The sequence below is a fragment of the Aquarana catesbeiana genome, linkage group LG05 (assembly GCF_042186555.1).
Source record: "Aquarana catesbeiana isolate 2022-GZ linkage group LG05, ASM4218655v1, whole genome shotgun sequence".
Lineage (NCBI taxonomy): Eukaryota > Metazoa > Chordata > Amphibia > Anura > Ranidae > Aquarana > Aquarana catesbeiana.
The window spans coordinates 108,401,084-108,418,999 of record NC_133328.1 but is presented as its reverse complement, the minus strand read 5'-3'; the positions used below and the strand labels follow the sequence as shown (position 1 = coordinate 108,418,999).

The 17,916-nt window shown below is 41.2% G+C and overlaps 1 protein-coding gene across 4 annotated transcripts in view; it reads left to right on the top strand.

Moving 5' to 3' along the window:
* The window catches only part of LOC141144399 (ATP-binding cassette sub-family B member 5-like), a 307,989-nt gene that overhangs the window by 126,430 nt on the left and 163,643 nt on the right, over window positions 1–17,916 (top strand). For all 4 annotated transcript variants that reach the window (XM_073630051.1, XM_073630050.1, XM_073630049.1 and 1 more), the window contains exons 3-5: window positions 11,599–11,656; window positions 13,133–13,283; window positions 17,274–17,316. In XM_073630051.1, the coding sequence (XP_073486152.1) occupies window positions 11,599–11,656; window positions 13,133–13,283; window positions 17,274–17,316 (252 nt within the window). The remainder of the gene's footprint in view (window positions 1–11,598; window positions 11,657–13,132; window positions 13,284–17,273; window positions 17,317–17,916) is intronic.

The window sequence follows — 17,916 nt, the reverse complement described above, 5'->3', positions numbered from 1 at the left end:
TGACGCCCGGAGGGCAGAGTTGCAATTAAGATTGTTTGGCAGTATGTCAGGGCTTAACTTTAATTGGCAGAAAAGTCAAATCTGTACGTTGAGTGGATCCAGAGTACTGAAGGAGGTGAAAGTTATGCCGCGTACACACGGTCGGACTTTTCGTCTACAAAAGTCCGACAGCCTGTCCGACATACTTCCGACGTACCTTCGGCGGACTTGCGGCAGACTTTCTTACGAACGGACTTGCCTACACACGACCACACAAAAGTACGACAGCCTAGTACGCGGTGACGTACACCAAGTCCGACGAGACTATAAAACGGAAGTTCAATAGCCCGTACGACACCCTTTGGGCTCCTTCTGCTAATCTCGTGTTTATCTCGTGTTAGTAGAAGTTTGGTGAGAGACGATTCGCGCTTGTGAGACTCGTATTTTTCAGTTCGTTTTAACTGTTGTTCAGTCTGTGCTTGTGAGGTTTGTATCTGCTTTTCAGTGCGTTTGGTCAGTTGGCATTGAGAAATCTTTGTTTTATTGGCCGCTCGTTCCTGATTTTCAGGTCGTTCTTCACAGGCCTTGCTGTTCTTCAGTGCGTTCTGTTTAGTGCGTTCTGACCAGCCGACCGTTTTGAAACCATGTTACCTGTACGTACTCGTCGTCGAGCTCGTGCATTGTATGTGCTTGGTGCTGTAGTTTATTCTTCAGCCCAAGACCAGTCCATGAACAGGGCGAGGAGGAGTTCATGGACCAAGAATTGGTTGCTTCAGCGTGACCAGTTCTGTCACATGCCTTTGCTCCGTGAGATCCGTGAGAATAATCCTGAGGATTTCAGGAACTTTCTCCGGATGACGGACCCCGTTTTTGACCGTTTGTTGGCTTTGCTGACCCCCTATATCAGCAGGCAGGATACCTGCATGAGGCAAGCCATCACTCCGGAGCAGAGGCTGGTCGCTACCTTGCGGTATTTGGCCACAGGGAGAAGCCTGCAGGACCTTAAGTTCTCGACAGGCATCTCCCCCCAGGCTCTGGGGATCATTATCCCAGAGACCTGTTCTGCCATCATCCAGGTCCTGCAGAAGGACTATATTAAGGTAAGATATTTTTCTTTTATTAGCATCACATGTTCTTTTATGTAATCTTTGATAATGTAATGTATTTCTTGCTTCAAACACTACTTACCATCATTGCAATATAGTGTGAATGTCCCCTTTTTATCCTCACACATGCTGGATTTTTTTCCTGTTATTTTTTGTCATGCATGTATATTTTCCTTCAATAACCTTCCCAGCATGAAGTGATGGGAACATATCCACCTAGTCTACTCATTTTGAATGTATTTTGTTTGAGTGTATTTAGTGTGCTTATAATTAGCAATTAGCTAGATTTCCCAACCCCCCCACCCACCCCCACCTAAACTCAGTCCAAATAGTGTGCTGCTAATTAGCAATTATCTTGATTTCCCAACCCCCCCACCCACCCCCACCTAAACTCAGTCCAAATAGTGTGCTGCTAATTAGCAATTATCTTGATTTCCCAACCCCCCCACCCACCCCCACCTAAACTCAGTCCAAATAGCGTGCTGCTAATTAGCAATTATCTAGATTTCCCAACCCCCCCACCCACCCCCACCTAAACTCACTCCAAATAGTGTGCTGCTAATTAGCAATTATCTAGATTTCCCAACCCCCCCACCCACCCCCACCTAAACTCACTCCAAATAGTGTGCTGCTAATTAGCAATTATCTAGATTTCACAACCCCCCCCCCCCCCCCCACCCTCGTAAAAATTTGCTTGAATGTTCTGTGGTGTTGATTTGTCTAAAGCAAATATATGTTGCAGTTTGCAAAATGCATGTGCACTCTACAAGTGCATTTGTTCCAGTGCTTTAGTAAATGAGCAGAAGCTCTGCTGATTTCCATCATCAAATCATATGCAAGCCTCAAAGTGTTTTCATTAATTGCCCTTGCCTGTGATTGTGTACTCCTTGCAACATGAATGCCTTTTTACATTACCTCATTTACTGTAAGCTGGTTAGCAACTGCACCTGCAGAGTGCGACAACTGCAGTCTTGTAGCCTTTTTAGTCCCTAAATTCCTGCGTGTCCTAAAAGTAATCTTTTTTAGGGATTTCACAACCCCCTAAAATGTAATCAATGTTCCATCAGAGGGGGTGAGCAATCTGATAAGTGTGCCTTTCCATATTAGTTATTCCAGAAGAATTAAATTATTTAATGTTATACTGATGCTGGGGAATAATGTTTTTAATTGTCTAATTTTCTTGCAATGTTAGCTTCCAAATTAATTGATTTTGGTTTTCTTGTTTGATTCCCCAGTTTCCTTCAACGCCACAGGAATGGCAGACTGTGGCATCCCATTTTGCCAGCCGTTGGGACTTTCCCAATTGTGGAGGGGCTATAGATGGGAAACATGTCCACATTGTGCCACCACCCCATTCGGGGTCATACTATTTTAATTATAAGGGGTTCCACAGTATTGTTTTAATGGCGGTGGTGTCGGCACACTATGATTTTTTATATGTGGACGTGGGGAAGAATGGCCGGATGTCGGATGGAGGAGTATTTGCCCAGACGGAGTTCTGCCAGCGTCTCCAGAGTGGTGGCCTGGGATTGCCACCTGATGCGGATAACGTGGAAGGACTCCCCTTTGTCTTCATTGCCGATGAAGCCTTCGCTCTCAGCAAGCACCTCATGAGGCCATTCCCCCAAAGAACCCTCACCCCGGAGAGGAGGGTTTTTAATTACCGGCTGGCCAGAGCTAGAAGAGTGGTTGAAAATGCGTTTGGAATTCTGGCCAGCCGGTTCCGCCTGTTTCAAACAGCCATTAATTTGGCGGAATACAAACTTAATTTTATCATTTTATCGTGCTGCATTCTGCACAACTTTTTAAACAAACATTCTCCGAATTATATAGGCACAGTTGGGCCTGAGGCCGGACAAATAGATGCCAACCTTACGGGCCTGGATACTGTCCGTACTGGCTTGGCCCCCCAAAGTGCCCGTCAAGTTAGACAGCAATATGTTAATTATTTTATGGGTAGGGGGGCCATTGCAATGGGCCAGGATATATAATTTTTTACAATAAAAAAAATATTGAGGAAATCTTGCATTATATTTATTGCTTGCCTTTCTTTTGGGCTGTCTCCTAGGTTATGGTTGAGCAGTTGTAGTGCCAACTGTATTTTAATTTTAAATGTCTAAATAAGCTCCATTGCCACTGTAAACAACTTTTTTACAATTATAACCAAACTGATACTGAGCCTTGAAATAACAAACCACACATTTATTTCATTCCTATAAGGAGATGTTTTTATTAATGGTTGTTATGCATTCAGTTCTGCATTTAGTATAAAATGTTCATAGACAAAAATATAATGATATCTTAATAATGTAGAAAAATATAATTATATTTAAATATTTCTACCTAATCCACAAAAAAATATTTTTGGCTTTTGGATTTTCGCAAACAGGCTTTTTTTGTTTTTTTTGAAAATCAAGTTTTGTTATTTTTTTTGTTTTTTTAAAATCAAGTTTTATTTTTTTTGGTTTTTTAAAATCAAGTTTTATTTTTTTTTGTTTTTTTTTGAAAATCAAGTTTTGTTATTTTTTTTGTTTTTTTAAAATCAAGTTTTATTTTTTTTGTTTTTTTAAAATCAAGTTTTATTTTTTTTGTTTTTTTTTGAAAATCAAGTTTTGTTATTTTTTTTGGTTTTTTAAAATCAAGTTTTATTTTTTTTGGTTTTTTAAAATCAAGTTTTATTTTTTTTGTTTTTTTTTGAAAATCAAGTTTTGTTATTTTTTTTGTTTTTTTAAAATCAAGTTTTATTTTTTTTGGTTTTTTAAAATCAAGTTTTATTTTTTTTGTTTTTTTTTGAAAATGAAGTTTTGTTATTTTTTTTGGTTTTTTAAAATCAATTTTTTATTTTTTTTGGTTTTATAAAATCAATTTTTTTTTATTTTTTTTGGTTTTTTAAAATCAATTTTTTTTTATTTTTTTTGGTTTTTTGAAAATCAAGTTTTGTTATTTTTTTTGGTTTTTTAAAATCAATTTTTTTTTATTTTTTTTGGTTTTTTAAAATCAATTTTTTTTATTTTTTTTGGTTTTTTAAAATCAATTTTTTTTTATTTTTTTTGGTTTTTTGAAAATCAAGTTTTGTTATTTTTTTTGGTTTTTTAAAATCAATTTTTTTTTATTTTTTTGGGGTTTTTGAGAAAATCAAGTTTTATTTTTTTGTGGATTTTTTAGGTATTTACGAGAAACAGCCCTCCTTTTTTAAATTAGGTTAAACAGCCATTTATGTTCAGCCAAAAAAAGAAAGAGAAGGCCCAGAATGGGGTCAGCAAAACAGGAAATGAAGGACATGATTGATGTTTTGGGGTTTAAAAAAGGGCATTTAGATTCGACCCAAAACATCAATCATGTCCTTCATTTCCTGCTGCATACGATCCAGCCGATTACGCATTTCATCGATGTCTTTATTCCAGGCCATTATTTGACCAATTAGCCGTTGGACACTTTCAGAGGTGAAATAGTCACTTCTTGTTGTACCTAAAGTGGAATGAAACCAAAAAATGTCTTTAGAAATATGCACACATACATAGTTTACCTTACCATAATAAAGCTGTTGTCTCAGACACTGACCTGGTGGGGTGCCCATGTAGCATAATTCCTCCACATCCTCGGGGGTGGTGCTGTTGCTTGAATCAAGCACAACCAGATCCCCTAAAATAGAGTAGACAAATTACATTAAACAAAAGGCAGCCATGCATAGATTAACGTAAGCTGGTGTGTCAGACACTCACCTGGTGGGGTGCCCATGTCGCCCACCTCTCCTTCCTCCACATCCTCAGTGGGACTTGGGCTGATTTCCCAATCATGTTTGGCTTGGGGTGGACTGTCTTCTTGTTGGCTGAGTGATTTTTCCCCTATGTGAAACAAAAAATTATTATTCTACTTAGCACACAGATATTTTAGTACATAGTAATTTTCCAACATTTGTAGTGAAGTGGTTTGTGTAGAGTTCCTATTTTACCTCAATATTTAAAATTATAAAGACATATCAGATAGATAGATATCAATATCTCAAAATATAGTTAATAATCTTTTGATCTCTCTCTCTCTATATCTGGAACAAAATCTCTAAATATCTAACTAAATGTAAAGAAAAAAAATAACGATAACTTAAAATATTCAAAAAGAATGTTTTACATTTCTATATCTATCTATCTACCTATCTCTATATTTCTCTCTCTCTATATATTTCTCTCTCTCTCTCTATATCTATATATATATATCTATATAGATATAGATATATATATATATATATATCTATATATATATATATATATATATATATATATCTATATATATATATATATATATATATAGATATATATATATATATATATATATATATATCTATATATATATAGATCTATCTATAGATATGTAACGAGGTTTATTAAAAGATCGTTTAAAACGATGAACAAAAAATCGTATAGGAAGGAAAAGCACATGGAGCAGTATACAAGGTAATAAACACAAGAGAAAAACACGACAAGTACTTACTTTTTTTAAGAACTTTCCGGATACGTCGGTATTGATCCGGCTCCCTGAGTTTCAGGTCAGACCATCTTTTTCTCAGTTGATCTCTGGAGCGCTGGACCCCAAAAGATGCCTGCAAAGTGTCCACGACCTTCGCCATTATTTTGGCCTTGCGCAAATTTGGCCGTGTGTACGGCCCATACTTCCCATCATAGTCGTCTTTGTGAAGAATGGCCACCATCTCCACCATCTCTTTAAAACTCATATTAGAGGCCTTAAATCTAGGCCTCATAGATTTGGTTGACGTTCCAGCCTCCGGGCTGTCTCCACTACCTGAGGTCGTCAACATTTCAGGTGTCTCCGCCATTATTTAACTCCACTACGCGCCGTAACAAAAAATGGGCGGAGAACATGAGTTAAAATCGAACGTCAGGGGCGGGCGACGCAGGCGGAGTTTCACACATGCGTAGTGTATAAAGAGGGGCCTTGCGCACGTGTCGTACGTACGTTCTGTGCGTCGAATTAGGGGGCGGAGAACATGAGTTAATTTCGAACGTCAGGGGCGGGCGACGCAGGCGGAGTTTCACACATGCGTAGTGTATAAAGAGGGGCCTTGCGCACGTGTCGTACGTACATTCTGTGCGTCGAATTAGGGGGCGGAGAACATGAGTTAATTTCGAACGTCAGGGGCGGGCGACGCAGGCGGAGTTTCACACATGCGTAGTGTGTAAAGAGGGGCCTTGCGCACGTGTCGTACGTACATTCTGTGGTAGGTGATAGTGGACCAGGACGTTACAAAACGAAGGTAATTTTAGATATATATTTTTTGGGTTTTATGGTCATGACTTTGTAGCAAGCGGCCTATATGGCTTGATAGATTGATGAGGCCTACATAGGGAGAAGATGATGAGGGGTTAGCAGAAACCTATAATAAAAGTGTTTTTTGTCTTGTGACTTCATCTTTTCCAGATATAATGAATCCCCTATTTAAGGATCCAGAGTTCCTTACAGCTTTTATTTCTAAATATCGAGAGATGAGGAATTTGTGGGAGGTGAAACACCCTCAGTATTATGCAAAGCATGTGAGGAAGTCAACGCTGGAGAGACTTCTGGCCTTTGTCCAGGCGACCATCCCGGAAGCAACAATGAAGACATTGCTCAAGAAAATTGGGGTCTTGAGGAACATGTATAAGAGGGAGCATAAGAAGATCCAGGAATCAAGGAGATCAGGAGCATCAGCAGATGATGTTTATGTACCCAGGCTGTGGTACTACAATCAACTCCGTTTTCTGGATGACCAGAATGAAGCCAGGCCATCACTTTCAACCCTTCCCTCCACCCTTCCCTCCACCCTTCCCTCCACCCCAGCAGAGGCTGATGAGGAGCAAGCTGGGTCTTCCATCCTGGATGAACCAGATATGACCATCTGGAGTCAGGTAAATTATTTTAACAAATATTTACTGTACTAATATTAATGATGTTAACTGGATGTTATAATTGTCTAAAATAATTTTGCACTCAAAATTGTGTATACATATCAATTGACAGTAGTGGCTAAATATGTTTGGCACCTGCTTGAAATAATTAGGGTGTCTGATTAGACTCTTTTATTAAAGAGATGTATTCACATTGAATTTGCTATTCATGAGAAGCAAACTGTGTGTCATTGATGAACCCAAAAAAATATACTCAAACTATTGTCCTTTTTTTATACACAGGATGAGTCCATCCAGGAGGAATGTGGGGAAAGTGGCAGGCAGGAGGAGACCGGGCCCATGGACAGCCTGGAGGAGGCCGGATTCACCATCATCCTGGAGGAGGCTGGGCCCAGTGTCAGGCAGGAGGTGGCTGCTCCCAGTGAGGTGGCTGCTCCCAGTGAGGTGGCTGCTCCCAGTGAGGTGGCTGGGCCAAGTGAGGTGGCTGGGCCCCGTAGGAGCCTGACCGAATCCCAAGTGCCTCCCCTCCACCTTCCCAAAAAAAGGGCCAGGAAGGGGATGGTCACACAGGACGCATCCCTGCGCCTCATGCAAGAGGCCACCCGTTTTTTAAGGAGCCCCCCCGAAGCGGAAGAATCCTATGGCTGCTACTTAGCCAGCAGGCTTCTTCAGATGGATTGGGAGCAGCGCCTCATTTGTGAGCGCCTATTTGGGGAAACAATCCATAAGGGGCTGCAGGGCACGCTAACACAAAACACCCAACTACATGAGGCAGCCCCCCCTCCTCCTCCTCCTCCTCCTCCTCCTGCCACAACTGAAACACCAGAGCCACAGCCTCAAAAGAAGGCTACAGGGAAGGCTGCAGGGCAGCGTGGAGGAAAGGCTGCAGGGAAGAGAAGAAAGTGATGACCTGGGTTCAGTCTGGTCTGACAGAAGACGCAGGCTGTTGTAGGACCACAGTCTGGGGACATCTAGATCATCTGCTGGTGCTGTTGATCTCTGGGATTCTTGGACCAGATTGTGCTCCCTCTTATATGGACTCCGCAAGATCCCAATTTTCTTGTACACCGACTTTTTCCAGCGTTGACTTCCTCTTTATTTTATTTTGACCATGAATAAATGGATCTTTTTTGAGTTTAGCAAAAGACTTTATGTGTTTTCTTTTAAATCATTGATTTTACACACAATGTTAAATTAACAAGGGACAACAATCTCATTGAGTTTGGAAAAAACACACCAAAAATACATTACTAATGTTAATAATGTTCAAGTGGTAAGTCTTGAAAATAAAAAAATTTACATAACCAAAAACGGTGCTTTGGGTTAACTTTATCTAAAAACTAAAAAATAATCACTATAAAAAAAAAAAAGAATAATGGGTTCTTTGTGGTAACTTTACAAACCTAAAAAAAAAAAAAAAAGGGGAAAAAGTATTATTATTACTATATCATTCATGAGATCAAAGAGAAAAAGAATCCAGAAATCAGTTTGGGAGAACTCTGATTATGAACAGCAAAACACCTTCGTTCTTTAGAGCATTCGTAAAGAAGAAATAAAATGCGCTGCATTCAACGATCACAGATTTTGCAGCGTGATGAATGTGCTACCTACAATACGAACACTAGTTTTACTAGACCGAGTGCTTCCGTTTAGTTTTTTCTTATGAGCATGCGTCGTTTTTTTGTCCGTCGGACTAGCATACAGATGAGCGGACTTCGGGGTCCGTCGTAGTTACGACGTAAAGATTTGATGCATGTTTCAAATCTAAAGTCTGTCGGATTTGAGGCTAAAAAAGTACGTTGAAAGTCCGGAGAAGCCCACACACAATCGGATTACCAGCCAGCTTTAGTCCGTCAGCGTCCGTTGGACTTTTGTAGACGAAAAGTCCGACCGTGTGTACGCGGCATTAAGGTGGTTGATTCGGTGGTGATCTTAGGGGCGCAATTTGAGAGAGATCTGCTGGACCAAGCTAATGCAGAGAAAGCTTTTGGAAAAATACAGAAGAAATTTGACTTTTGAAAGCTTAGGCGGCTGACTTTGATAGGGAAGGTGTTGGTGGTAAAGTCAGTGATTCTTCCATTATTGCTTTATTATAGTTTGATTTTTCCTCCGAATTCAAGGTGGATGCAAAAAATTGTGAGAGTGCTTTTTGTCTTTTTTTGGGGCAGCAAAATGGAGAGAGTGGAGAGGAAGACGGTTATGAAGAATATTGATGGAGGGGGCTGTGGATTCCCTGATGTCCCAGCTTTTCTGAACATACACTATTGGTTGGCACATTACAAAGCCTTTTCTGCAGGGGGTAAGACTGCCTTTTTGATGCAGTATTTGGCTGGGTGGGCCCTGATAAAATGGGGCTGGTACAGGAAAGATTTGTCAAGGTCCACTGGTAACTCCCTTTTTTTACTTGAAATTGGCTACCTTTTATGGTGTGAACAGGCTGAAGGAATTGGGAGAAAGTGCGATAGAAAAGAAGAGCTTGATAAAATGGATTCAGAGAGAGGAGGTGAGAGCAAACATTTGTGGCCTTGGTTCCCGAATGACGGAGATGTACTGGAAGAGGTTTCTTCTACGGGGAGTGTCAAATAGACAGAAAGAGATCTCTTGGCTGGCATTTCATGGAGCGCTATTGATAAAATCTTTCTTGAGAGCAAGAGATTTGTCTAGGGATGAAAAATGCTCTAGGCAAGGATGTAACGACCTTGAGACGGTGGAACATGCTTTGTTTTATTGCCCGTTTGTGCAGACAGTACGGAAGAAGTTGGTTCCCTTTATGGAGGAGGTGTTGGGTGTGAAGAGTTTAGAGAAGATGGTTTGGTGTTTTGGATTGGTGGAGGGGCAACACAGAGGAAAATTTGGATTCCCATTTTAAGGAAAGTGATGTGGGATGTGAGGTGTTGGGAGGTGAGAAGAAAGTTTGTGTTATCTGAAGTGGATTGTGTGAATTTGATTCTGGGAAAATTGTATGTGGTGGTGTTGGTTGATAGGAAGTGGATGGGGGTGGATGAAGCAAATCAATATTGGGGTTGGGGGGGTGGAGGAGGGGTGGAGGGTGGGGGTAGGAGTTTGTATTTTGTATTTTTAGTGTATTATGTGACCTTTTTAACCATTTTGAAAAGTAGTAAAATATGGAAGCCTATATGATGATTTAAGCAAAGTACCTTGTGCATAAGGCTCTTGATGGTGAGTGAGGTTTCGTTTAAGTATGGATTTGCTTGAGATCTGATGGGTAAAAAAAAAAAATAAATCTGTTCTTATCAGTGATCCAGTGGAGGTGCTGTGTTATTATCCTGACCTGACCAAGATTGGGGTGGTGGCTATGCAAATCTGCTGGAGTGATGGGGACCTGGAAAGTTAGCATTTGCAGGAACTGAAACCGGTGCACCTGAACATATTTGGGGGCCTGGAGTAAGTTTTCCCCGAAAAAGCGGTAAGAGTCCATTACCTCCTGGTTTGAGCGGTCTATCTTGTCTGGCCATAGGCTGGAAAGGCAGGAGACCCGTAATAGGGGTGCTCGGAGTAACACTTGGGTGTGGGACCCCACTGTGTGAAAAGACACATAGTCACAGTCATCAAAGCTTTTCTTTCTGCACTGCGCCTTTTAGGGCCTGGCCTTTTGGCTAAGTCCGGGGGCAATTTTTGCTTACCAGGCCTCAGGACCTAGGCCAATGCACAATTTGGGCACGGCTCCCTGTTTTTTTACTATTTATTTTTTCTCCCACTGTTTGTTACCTTTCACTTTTGTGTGTGTTTTTCACTGGATCAAGGGTGTGAGTCCTCAGGCTTACCCTGATGTCTAGGGGGAGGATGTGTGGCCTTCCGGTTCCTTCCTCCCCTGCCTCTAGGGGGTCTCTCTTTGGGAGAGCTCCCCTGACTTAGTATTCGGGGGTGGCTTTGGCTGTCCTAGAAGAACGGGGTCTGCCAGGCCTTCTGGCTAGGCAGACCATGTTTAACCTATGTCCCCATCAGGAGCCTTGTGCCCTGGGGGTCAGGGTACGAGTCCTACCTCTTCCGGGGGTGGACAAAAGCACACCCTTAAGTGCACTTTTTTGTGTGTGTTCACATGCACATTTTTTGTACACTTACGGGTTTTTTTGTTACAGGATTTTGCACCACCACAGATCTAAAAAAATCTGGACAGAGTTTGGTGATTCTGAGTGGCTTTAGATCATCATAAGCGATATTGTCCATACACGAGAATGAATGGCAAAACTATTTAGTGAGCATAATTCCTAAGGGAGTGAAACCTGCACTGAACACTGTGGTGGAGGATATATGGTGCATAGCTTCAATTTTTTTTCATAATACACCACTTTTTTTTACACTTTATTGGACTTTTGTATCTTATGGACTTTTTTGGTTTGCACATTGATTATAAATTTCACATGGTTTGGGTATGATTTGTTTGCAGTTGGTGCGCTGCTGTGAAATGTTTGTTGTATTTAATTTCATCTTTATTGTTTGATTTCTTTTATGTCAAGTAGCAGCACAGAGAGATTATCTATCATTATTTCAGAAGCGCAGTGCACATATATTAATGTTATTATTTTTGCTTTTCTGGATTTCTTGATATAAAGATTATATATAATATTGAGTGTTTTAATTTTTTCTTAAAGAAAGGAAAATGAAAAAGAGAAGAAGGAGAAAACAAAAATGGTTGGTCCAATTAGCATAGTAAGTAATATATATATTTTTTTATATTATTATCCGTTTATTCAATTTTCCAAAAGTACAGAGAATGGAAATAACACTGTACGACCCAAAAGGGGCTGGTAATAAGAAGTGAAATAACATAATAATTATACACTAATAGTACAATGATAAGGCTCATGACAAATATCAACAGTGTCTAGTCATCTGATGGTAATATTTTTTTTTTTTGCGTAAAAATGCATTTTTTACGTGGAATATATTTCAACTGCTTATGGAGTTTTCCATAGATAGAAGAAGTATTCCATTCAACACAGCTTTAAATCTAGGTGCTGGGACACACCTTGGCATTTCTTATTAAAAGATCAGCTGCTAATATGAATCGTACTCCATCCTATCCCCATTTGTAGTTGCCACTCTGACCATGCTCTGATATTTACTTAGTGGAGCTATTCTTTATGTATTCATATGCTCAGCTCTAATACCTGTTTATTTGGAGATACCTTATGAGTTAAAATGAAAAATGGAATTTGACAGACAAATCCATTCTGTTTCCTGTTCCAGTTCTGTTATCATGTATCCTTATTGTGTTGGTCATATTTATTAGGCTACTTTCACACTGGGGTGGGGGGGCGTCGGATGTAAAGTGGCATTTTACCATAGTTTTATCAGCGCTATTGGGCCGCTAGCAGGGAGCTTTTAACCCCTGCTAGCGCCCGAAAAAGGGTTAAAACTGCCCGCAAAGCACCGCTGCAGCAGGGCTTTGCCGGTGGTTTGGCGGTGCTGTCCCATTGATTTCAATGGGCAGGGGCGCTTTAAGAGTGGTGTATACACCGCTCCTACAGCGCTGCAAAGATGCTGCTTGCAAAACTTTTTTTACCGTCCTGCCAGCGCACCGCTCCAGTGTAAAAGCACCCGGGGCTTTCACACTGGAGAGACAGGAGATGCTCTTTACAGGCGCTATGCAGGCGATATTTTTAGCGCTGTAGCACCTGTAAAGTGCTTCAGTGTGAAAATAGCCTTATTGTCATAATTTGGCAATAAATCTACAATGTTGTATCAAACACATAAATTATATTAATTCAAAATAATTTTTTAAGAGAAATCACAGAAAGCAATCAAGGATAAATTAATTTGAAGTATAACTCTAGCAAAAACTTTTTTTTAGATTTGGAAAGATTTGGAGTGGATAGGAACCTCTGTCAGTTTGCACTGCTGTCTTGATACCCATTGGGAAATGTTACCTTACTGTTGTTGTTTCAGTGACCACCATCACAGGGGAAGAAAGTGATGGAAAGGCTTAAGGAAAAGTCTCAACAATAAAAACCTGACAGGTTCTAACTCTTCCTAATTCCAATCCCAAAAATGTTTTGTTTGGAGTGCCACTTTAAAAATACAGAAGAAATGGTAACCAATTGAAATGCAGAATTATATTGTTCAACTTGGCAGGCCTATAGTGCATTTTTTGTTTATGTTTTTTTTATTTCTGTCTTTATTTAGTTCCGCTATGCAGATGGCCTCGATATTTTCTTCATGATTATAGGTTCCCTTGGAGCACTTGGGAATGGGCTCTGTCTTCCCTTAATGCACATTGTGTTTGGTGAAATGACTGACAGTATTCTATGCTATAACTCATCCCTACAAAATTCATGTAAGTTTACATAATATCAGTTTATGTATTGTTTAGTATATCTGACTTATTTTAACCTTAACATTATGCTTCTACAGAAACTGCAACAGTAAAAAAAGTATGTACATTAGACACCGGTGTGCTCTTGCTGCAGACTGGGGCTACATATATAGCCTCCAGGAAGCGAGAGATACTGCTTCAATGAGTGACAGGCAATTGGACCATCAAGTTGCCAAGCTGCATGTTATCCAGAATGACCTTGGCTGAATAAGAAATTAGTATTTTGCTGAAAGATTTTGTGTATTTACTATTGTACAGTGTGGAAAAAGGCATGCTGTTAGCTGCCTGGCTTCCAATGCATCCATTAATATTATTTATACCTCACACTTTTTTGCATATCGACTTTACTCTATGCAAGATTGTGTGTCTATCGTGTTAATGTCTTTACCAAACAATCCTATTCAAGGCAGAGACTATGTGCTCCTGCATCTCTTGTTCTGCCTCTTTTCCCTTTATTTCCTTTTCCCTCTTCCTGTCCCTTCCACAACATGCTATTCCTCACCATAGTTTCATCCAACCATTTCCCTGATGCAGCTGATGCTGGGATCTATTTGATCTATCCCCCGGGGTTGCGATGCGCCCAGTCCATGACCCGTCACCCGTCCCACTATTGACGGGGGCGGGTCCTGACCTTGACGCATCGGCGTCATGCTTTCCACGTCCCGCTAGCGGCGCCGCTGGCTTCCGTGTAGCGAGGTACCTAGTGGATTACCATCCAGCGTCTGGCGCTGCGGGACTGGGAGGTGGCCACACGTGTTCCCTGGCTGCCCCTCCCCTTGCCTCCCCCGTCGTGTCATCACGTCCTTGCATGACGCTGGCGTGAGCACGCCCCTGACCCGCGGCCATATAACGGCTGTCATTGGCCGGGTACCTCGAGGTATCGCCATGTTCTCCTTGCGGCATGCAGCCTGGCCCGGCATTCCTTTCCACGGTAATCCTCTTGCACACCTCCACACCGCTCCACTGACACCAGCAGTGGCTTCCTTAGACGCACCAATACCTCCTCCACTCATTCCCCCACACATATCTTCTGCTCATGGCTTTTATTCACACATGGATACTCACTTTCTCCTCGGTCCCTCACTGGAGCACTTTTTTCCCCCACATTCACTCTCCACCCCCACATTCAGGTTACCTCTCATACTTTATTTTCCTTTTACCTCCACAGTTCTTCCTCTGTTTTTTGGGCCTCGCTGTTTGTCTCAGCCTGGCGACCCCCGTGGGTGCCTTGGCCCCATTGATGGCCATGGCCGGCGGTTCTTGGGGCTCGCTCTCTGTCTCAGCCCCGGGGGAGATTTGGTGGACCCGGATCAACGCTGCACTTTTATGTATGGGTCAACACTGACCTACGCATTATGTGTGAGTATATCAGCTACTTGCATTCCTAATGTCTCTTTCTTCCATACCCCGGTACACATAATAATATACGTTTATTGTTTCAATGCAGCTCAACTGCATCAGACTCCTGACGATTGGTTTCAAGCCAAGAAACGCGTAGAGTTAACAACTTATGATGCACATAATATTTTACAGTAAAATGTATTTTTCTCTGTGAATGTACAACCAGCAATTGAATTATGTCTGCTTTTATATTGTTTGCAATATGTTCCATGGTGACTTATTACGTGTTTATTCACTATTGTATCTGGTTTTAAGATCTGTCATTAAATTTTATACCAGTATCACCCTGCAATATTTCTTTTGAATTACCTTATTATATATAAGATTTGCTTTTGATATCCCATTTTGACATTCTTTTTAATTGGTATATATTCACCAACGTGCCTCACACAAAGTCCCGCTTCCATCCTCTGTTTTTTCTGCATCCATTAAATTGTTTGTAAGGTACAGGTCTAGTTCATCAAGGACCTAAATTATTTATCAGTTTTGGTGTCATTATGTTCGAAGTGCTAGCTAACATGCCATGAATTGATGGACTTAAATGTGCAGCCTGTTTATTTTTGTGCCCTTGGTGTATTGGTGTGCCCTTCCTGTATAGTAATAGTTTGCACAGTCTCTAGCTTGATAATTCCTGCTTCATTATGCTGTACAAAGTTTCACTTTCTACTTCAGAGACAGGGCATAGGAAAGTGAGGATCTTCATTATCATCATAATTCTTGCAATGGAGAGCTGTCATTGGTCAGCCCGGCCATGAGACTACACTGATCTATAAGAATCTCTTCTTTCTTCCGGCATGCCGATCTAGAAGAAGGTGCCCCATCACTGCGTTAAAGTCACACGCTAGGATAATGGATCCCTTAGCTATTGTGCCTTAAGTGCGATCGGCACACATTAAGTCAAACAGTTTAAATCAAATGTCGGAGGGATATAAACATTCACGATAGTTTAATATACATTCAAATGGCATAATACCAGAATCACATAGCACCTTTTGTGGGTCTGTTTTGACCTCTATGATTTGCGTTTCGAGCAACTTGGCTATTAAGATAGGTAGCACTTCTGTAGTAGCAAGAATAATTTACATGGCAAGAGGTCTGAGAGGTCTTGGGAGGAGTACTAATGCATGGGTCTATGATGTGTTCAGGAAGCTATTTACAACACCCTGCTGGCCCCTCATACCAGCCATGATCGGTTTCATAGCAAAGATGTAGCACTCTCTAGTGTGTGCTAGATGTGGGATAGGTTTTTGTAGTGTAAGGTTTGTTAGTATAGGCAAATTTAGTTAGCTCAGGGCTAAGCCTGAGCTGTGAATCTGGGTCAGTGTTCAGTGAGTCAGGGCTGGATGACTCATCCTGACAGCTACTCTGGTGCCTCCCGCTGGTCTAGAAGGTTGTAGAAACTTCTAGAGCTAGTGGATAGAGGTTAGGAGGGGCTAACTTGAATATTTCTGAGGGCCTCAGCCAATCCCCTGTAAAGGGCTGGCAGGGGGCTAGGCTTACCTCATAAATAGACAAGAGCTATGCCAGCAGGGGCTGTCAGATGGAAGATTGAGGAGGCTGTCGGTGGCCTTTTGGAGCACCCCCTAGTCTGGGGGATGACCTTGTGCTGGGGCTTGAGTGCTGGAAGGATCTTGCCACAACGCATGGAGGAAGCCCTTCCTGGAGGCACGGAAGCAAGAGAAAGGACAGTGTGAGAGCAACACTACTGGGGACTTATAAGGGGGAGACTGCCACATGTAGCCAGTTCTCCCTGAAGACACCGGTGTGCCAAGTCTTCATCCCTTTCCTGGGAGATCTCCTGCAGAGTCAGCCAGGTGGGCTGCTGAGAGTCAGTCTGGAGGATTGTGGAGGAAAGTTAGCCTGGAGGACAAGTAAAAGGGGCAGCTGCAGCCAGGTGGGTTGGCAGTGCCTGAAGATGTGGTACTGGGACCAGTAGCCAAAGGAGGGAAAGTACAAGCTGATCACTGTATTCTGCTACACAACAAGGGGCTTCAAGTTCCTGCCTGCAAAGGGCCATTTCTTAATTTGATTGTGCCTGTCAGATCCACTAACAGTGATCTAGCTGGAGACTGCAAGCAAGTGAAGTGCAGGATTAGTGTCTAGGAGACTGTATATAGACTGCATATAGGAAGATGTCTCTGAAGTTGTTGCCAAAGTTTTGTTGCTGAAGTCAAGTGGGCATCCCATAACCTCCCATCCCCATCTAAGTCATTAACCTCTAATAAATAACAAAAACAAAGTCACAGACTGTTCTCTGTCTCTGGAGTGCCTGTGAAAATTTGGTGTGCCTGGATGTGCAGGGTGGGGGATCCCAGTTCATCAGCAGTCCCTACGGGGGTGTGCTACAAAGATAAGCACAGAGACCCAGGGATTATGTCATGTGGTCTAAAATACGGTATGTAATGAAAATGGAAAGGTTGTATTTGCTTTTCCAACCATATCAACATGCTAAAAAAATGTAAGTATAAGCAGATTACAGCTTTAATTATGTGAGCTGGAAATGTTCAGCTGCCTGACTTTCTCTTTAAATGTTGCATTTTCTACTTACAGCTGAATGTGCAAAATTTAAACCAATAGAAGAACAGATGACAGTGTAAGTTACAGTTTGTAATTTCTACTATATATAAAATATGTGTGCAAGTATGCTATACTGTTGTATCTTGGCATTTTCCATTTTCCTCTGCTCATTTAGCTACTTATACTAATCCATGTATGCTATTTGCCAGCAAGCACCCTTTTGACCAGTGCGTGAATGTTACATAACAAGAGTCTGCAACAGCACAAGGTTCCTTTCCTTGTTATCACTGATAATCTCTGGCCCCTATTATGGTCACTTTGTGGTCTGGGTACAACAATGAATGTTCTACAGTATGTACAATATATCAGTTTATATCTTTGAGTTACATTAAAGGGGGTTTTGGTGGAAAAAAAGTAAAGTCTCTGTTTGTTTTATATGACAGATAGCACGCTATATGCACGCTGAGTTTTCATGGGGTTAAAATGGGTAGTTATAGTTTTTAAGTAAAGCGCCACCTGCTAATACAGTCTCTGATGTCTTTTTTTAAATTATTTTTACTATATTACAATAATTGGTTGATATACTATGAGTTAATCTTTTCAGAAAGTATATATGTAGGTTATCAGTATTAGCCAAGTATTTGGTTAATGATATGATTATGATTTGGTTTATGTT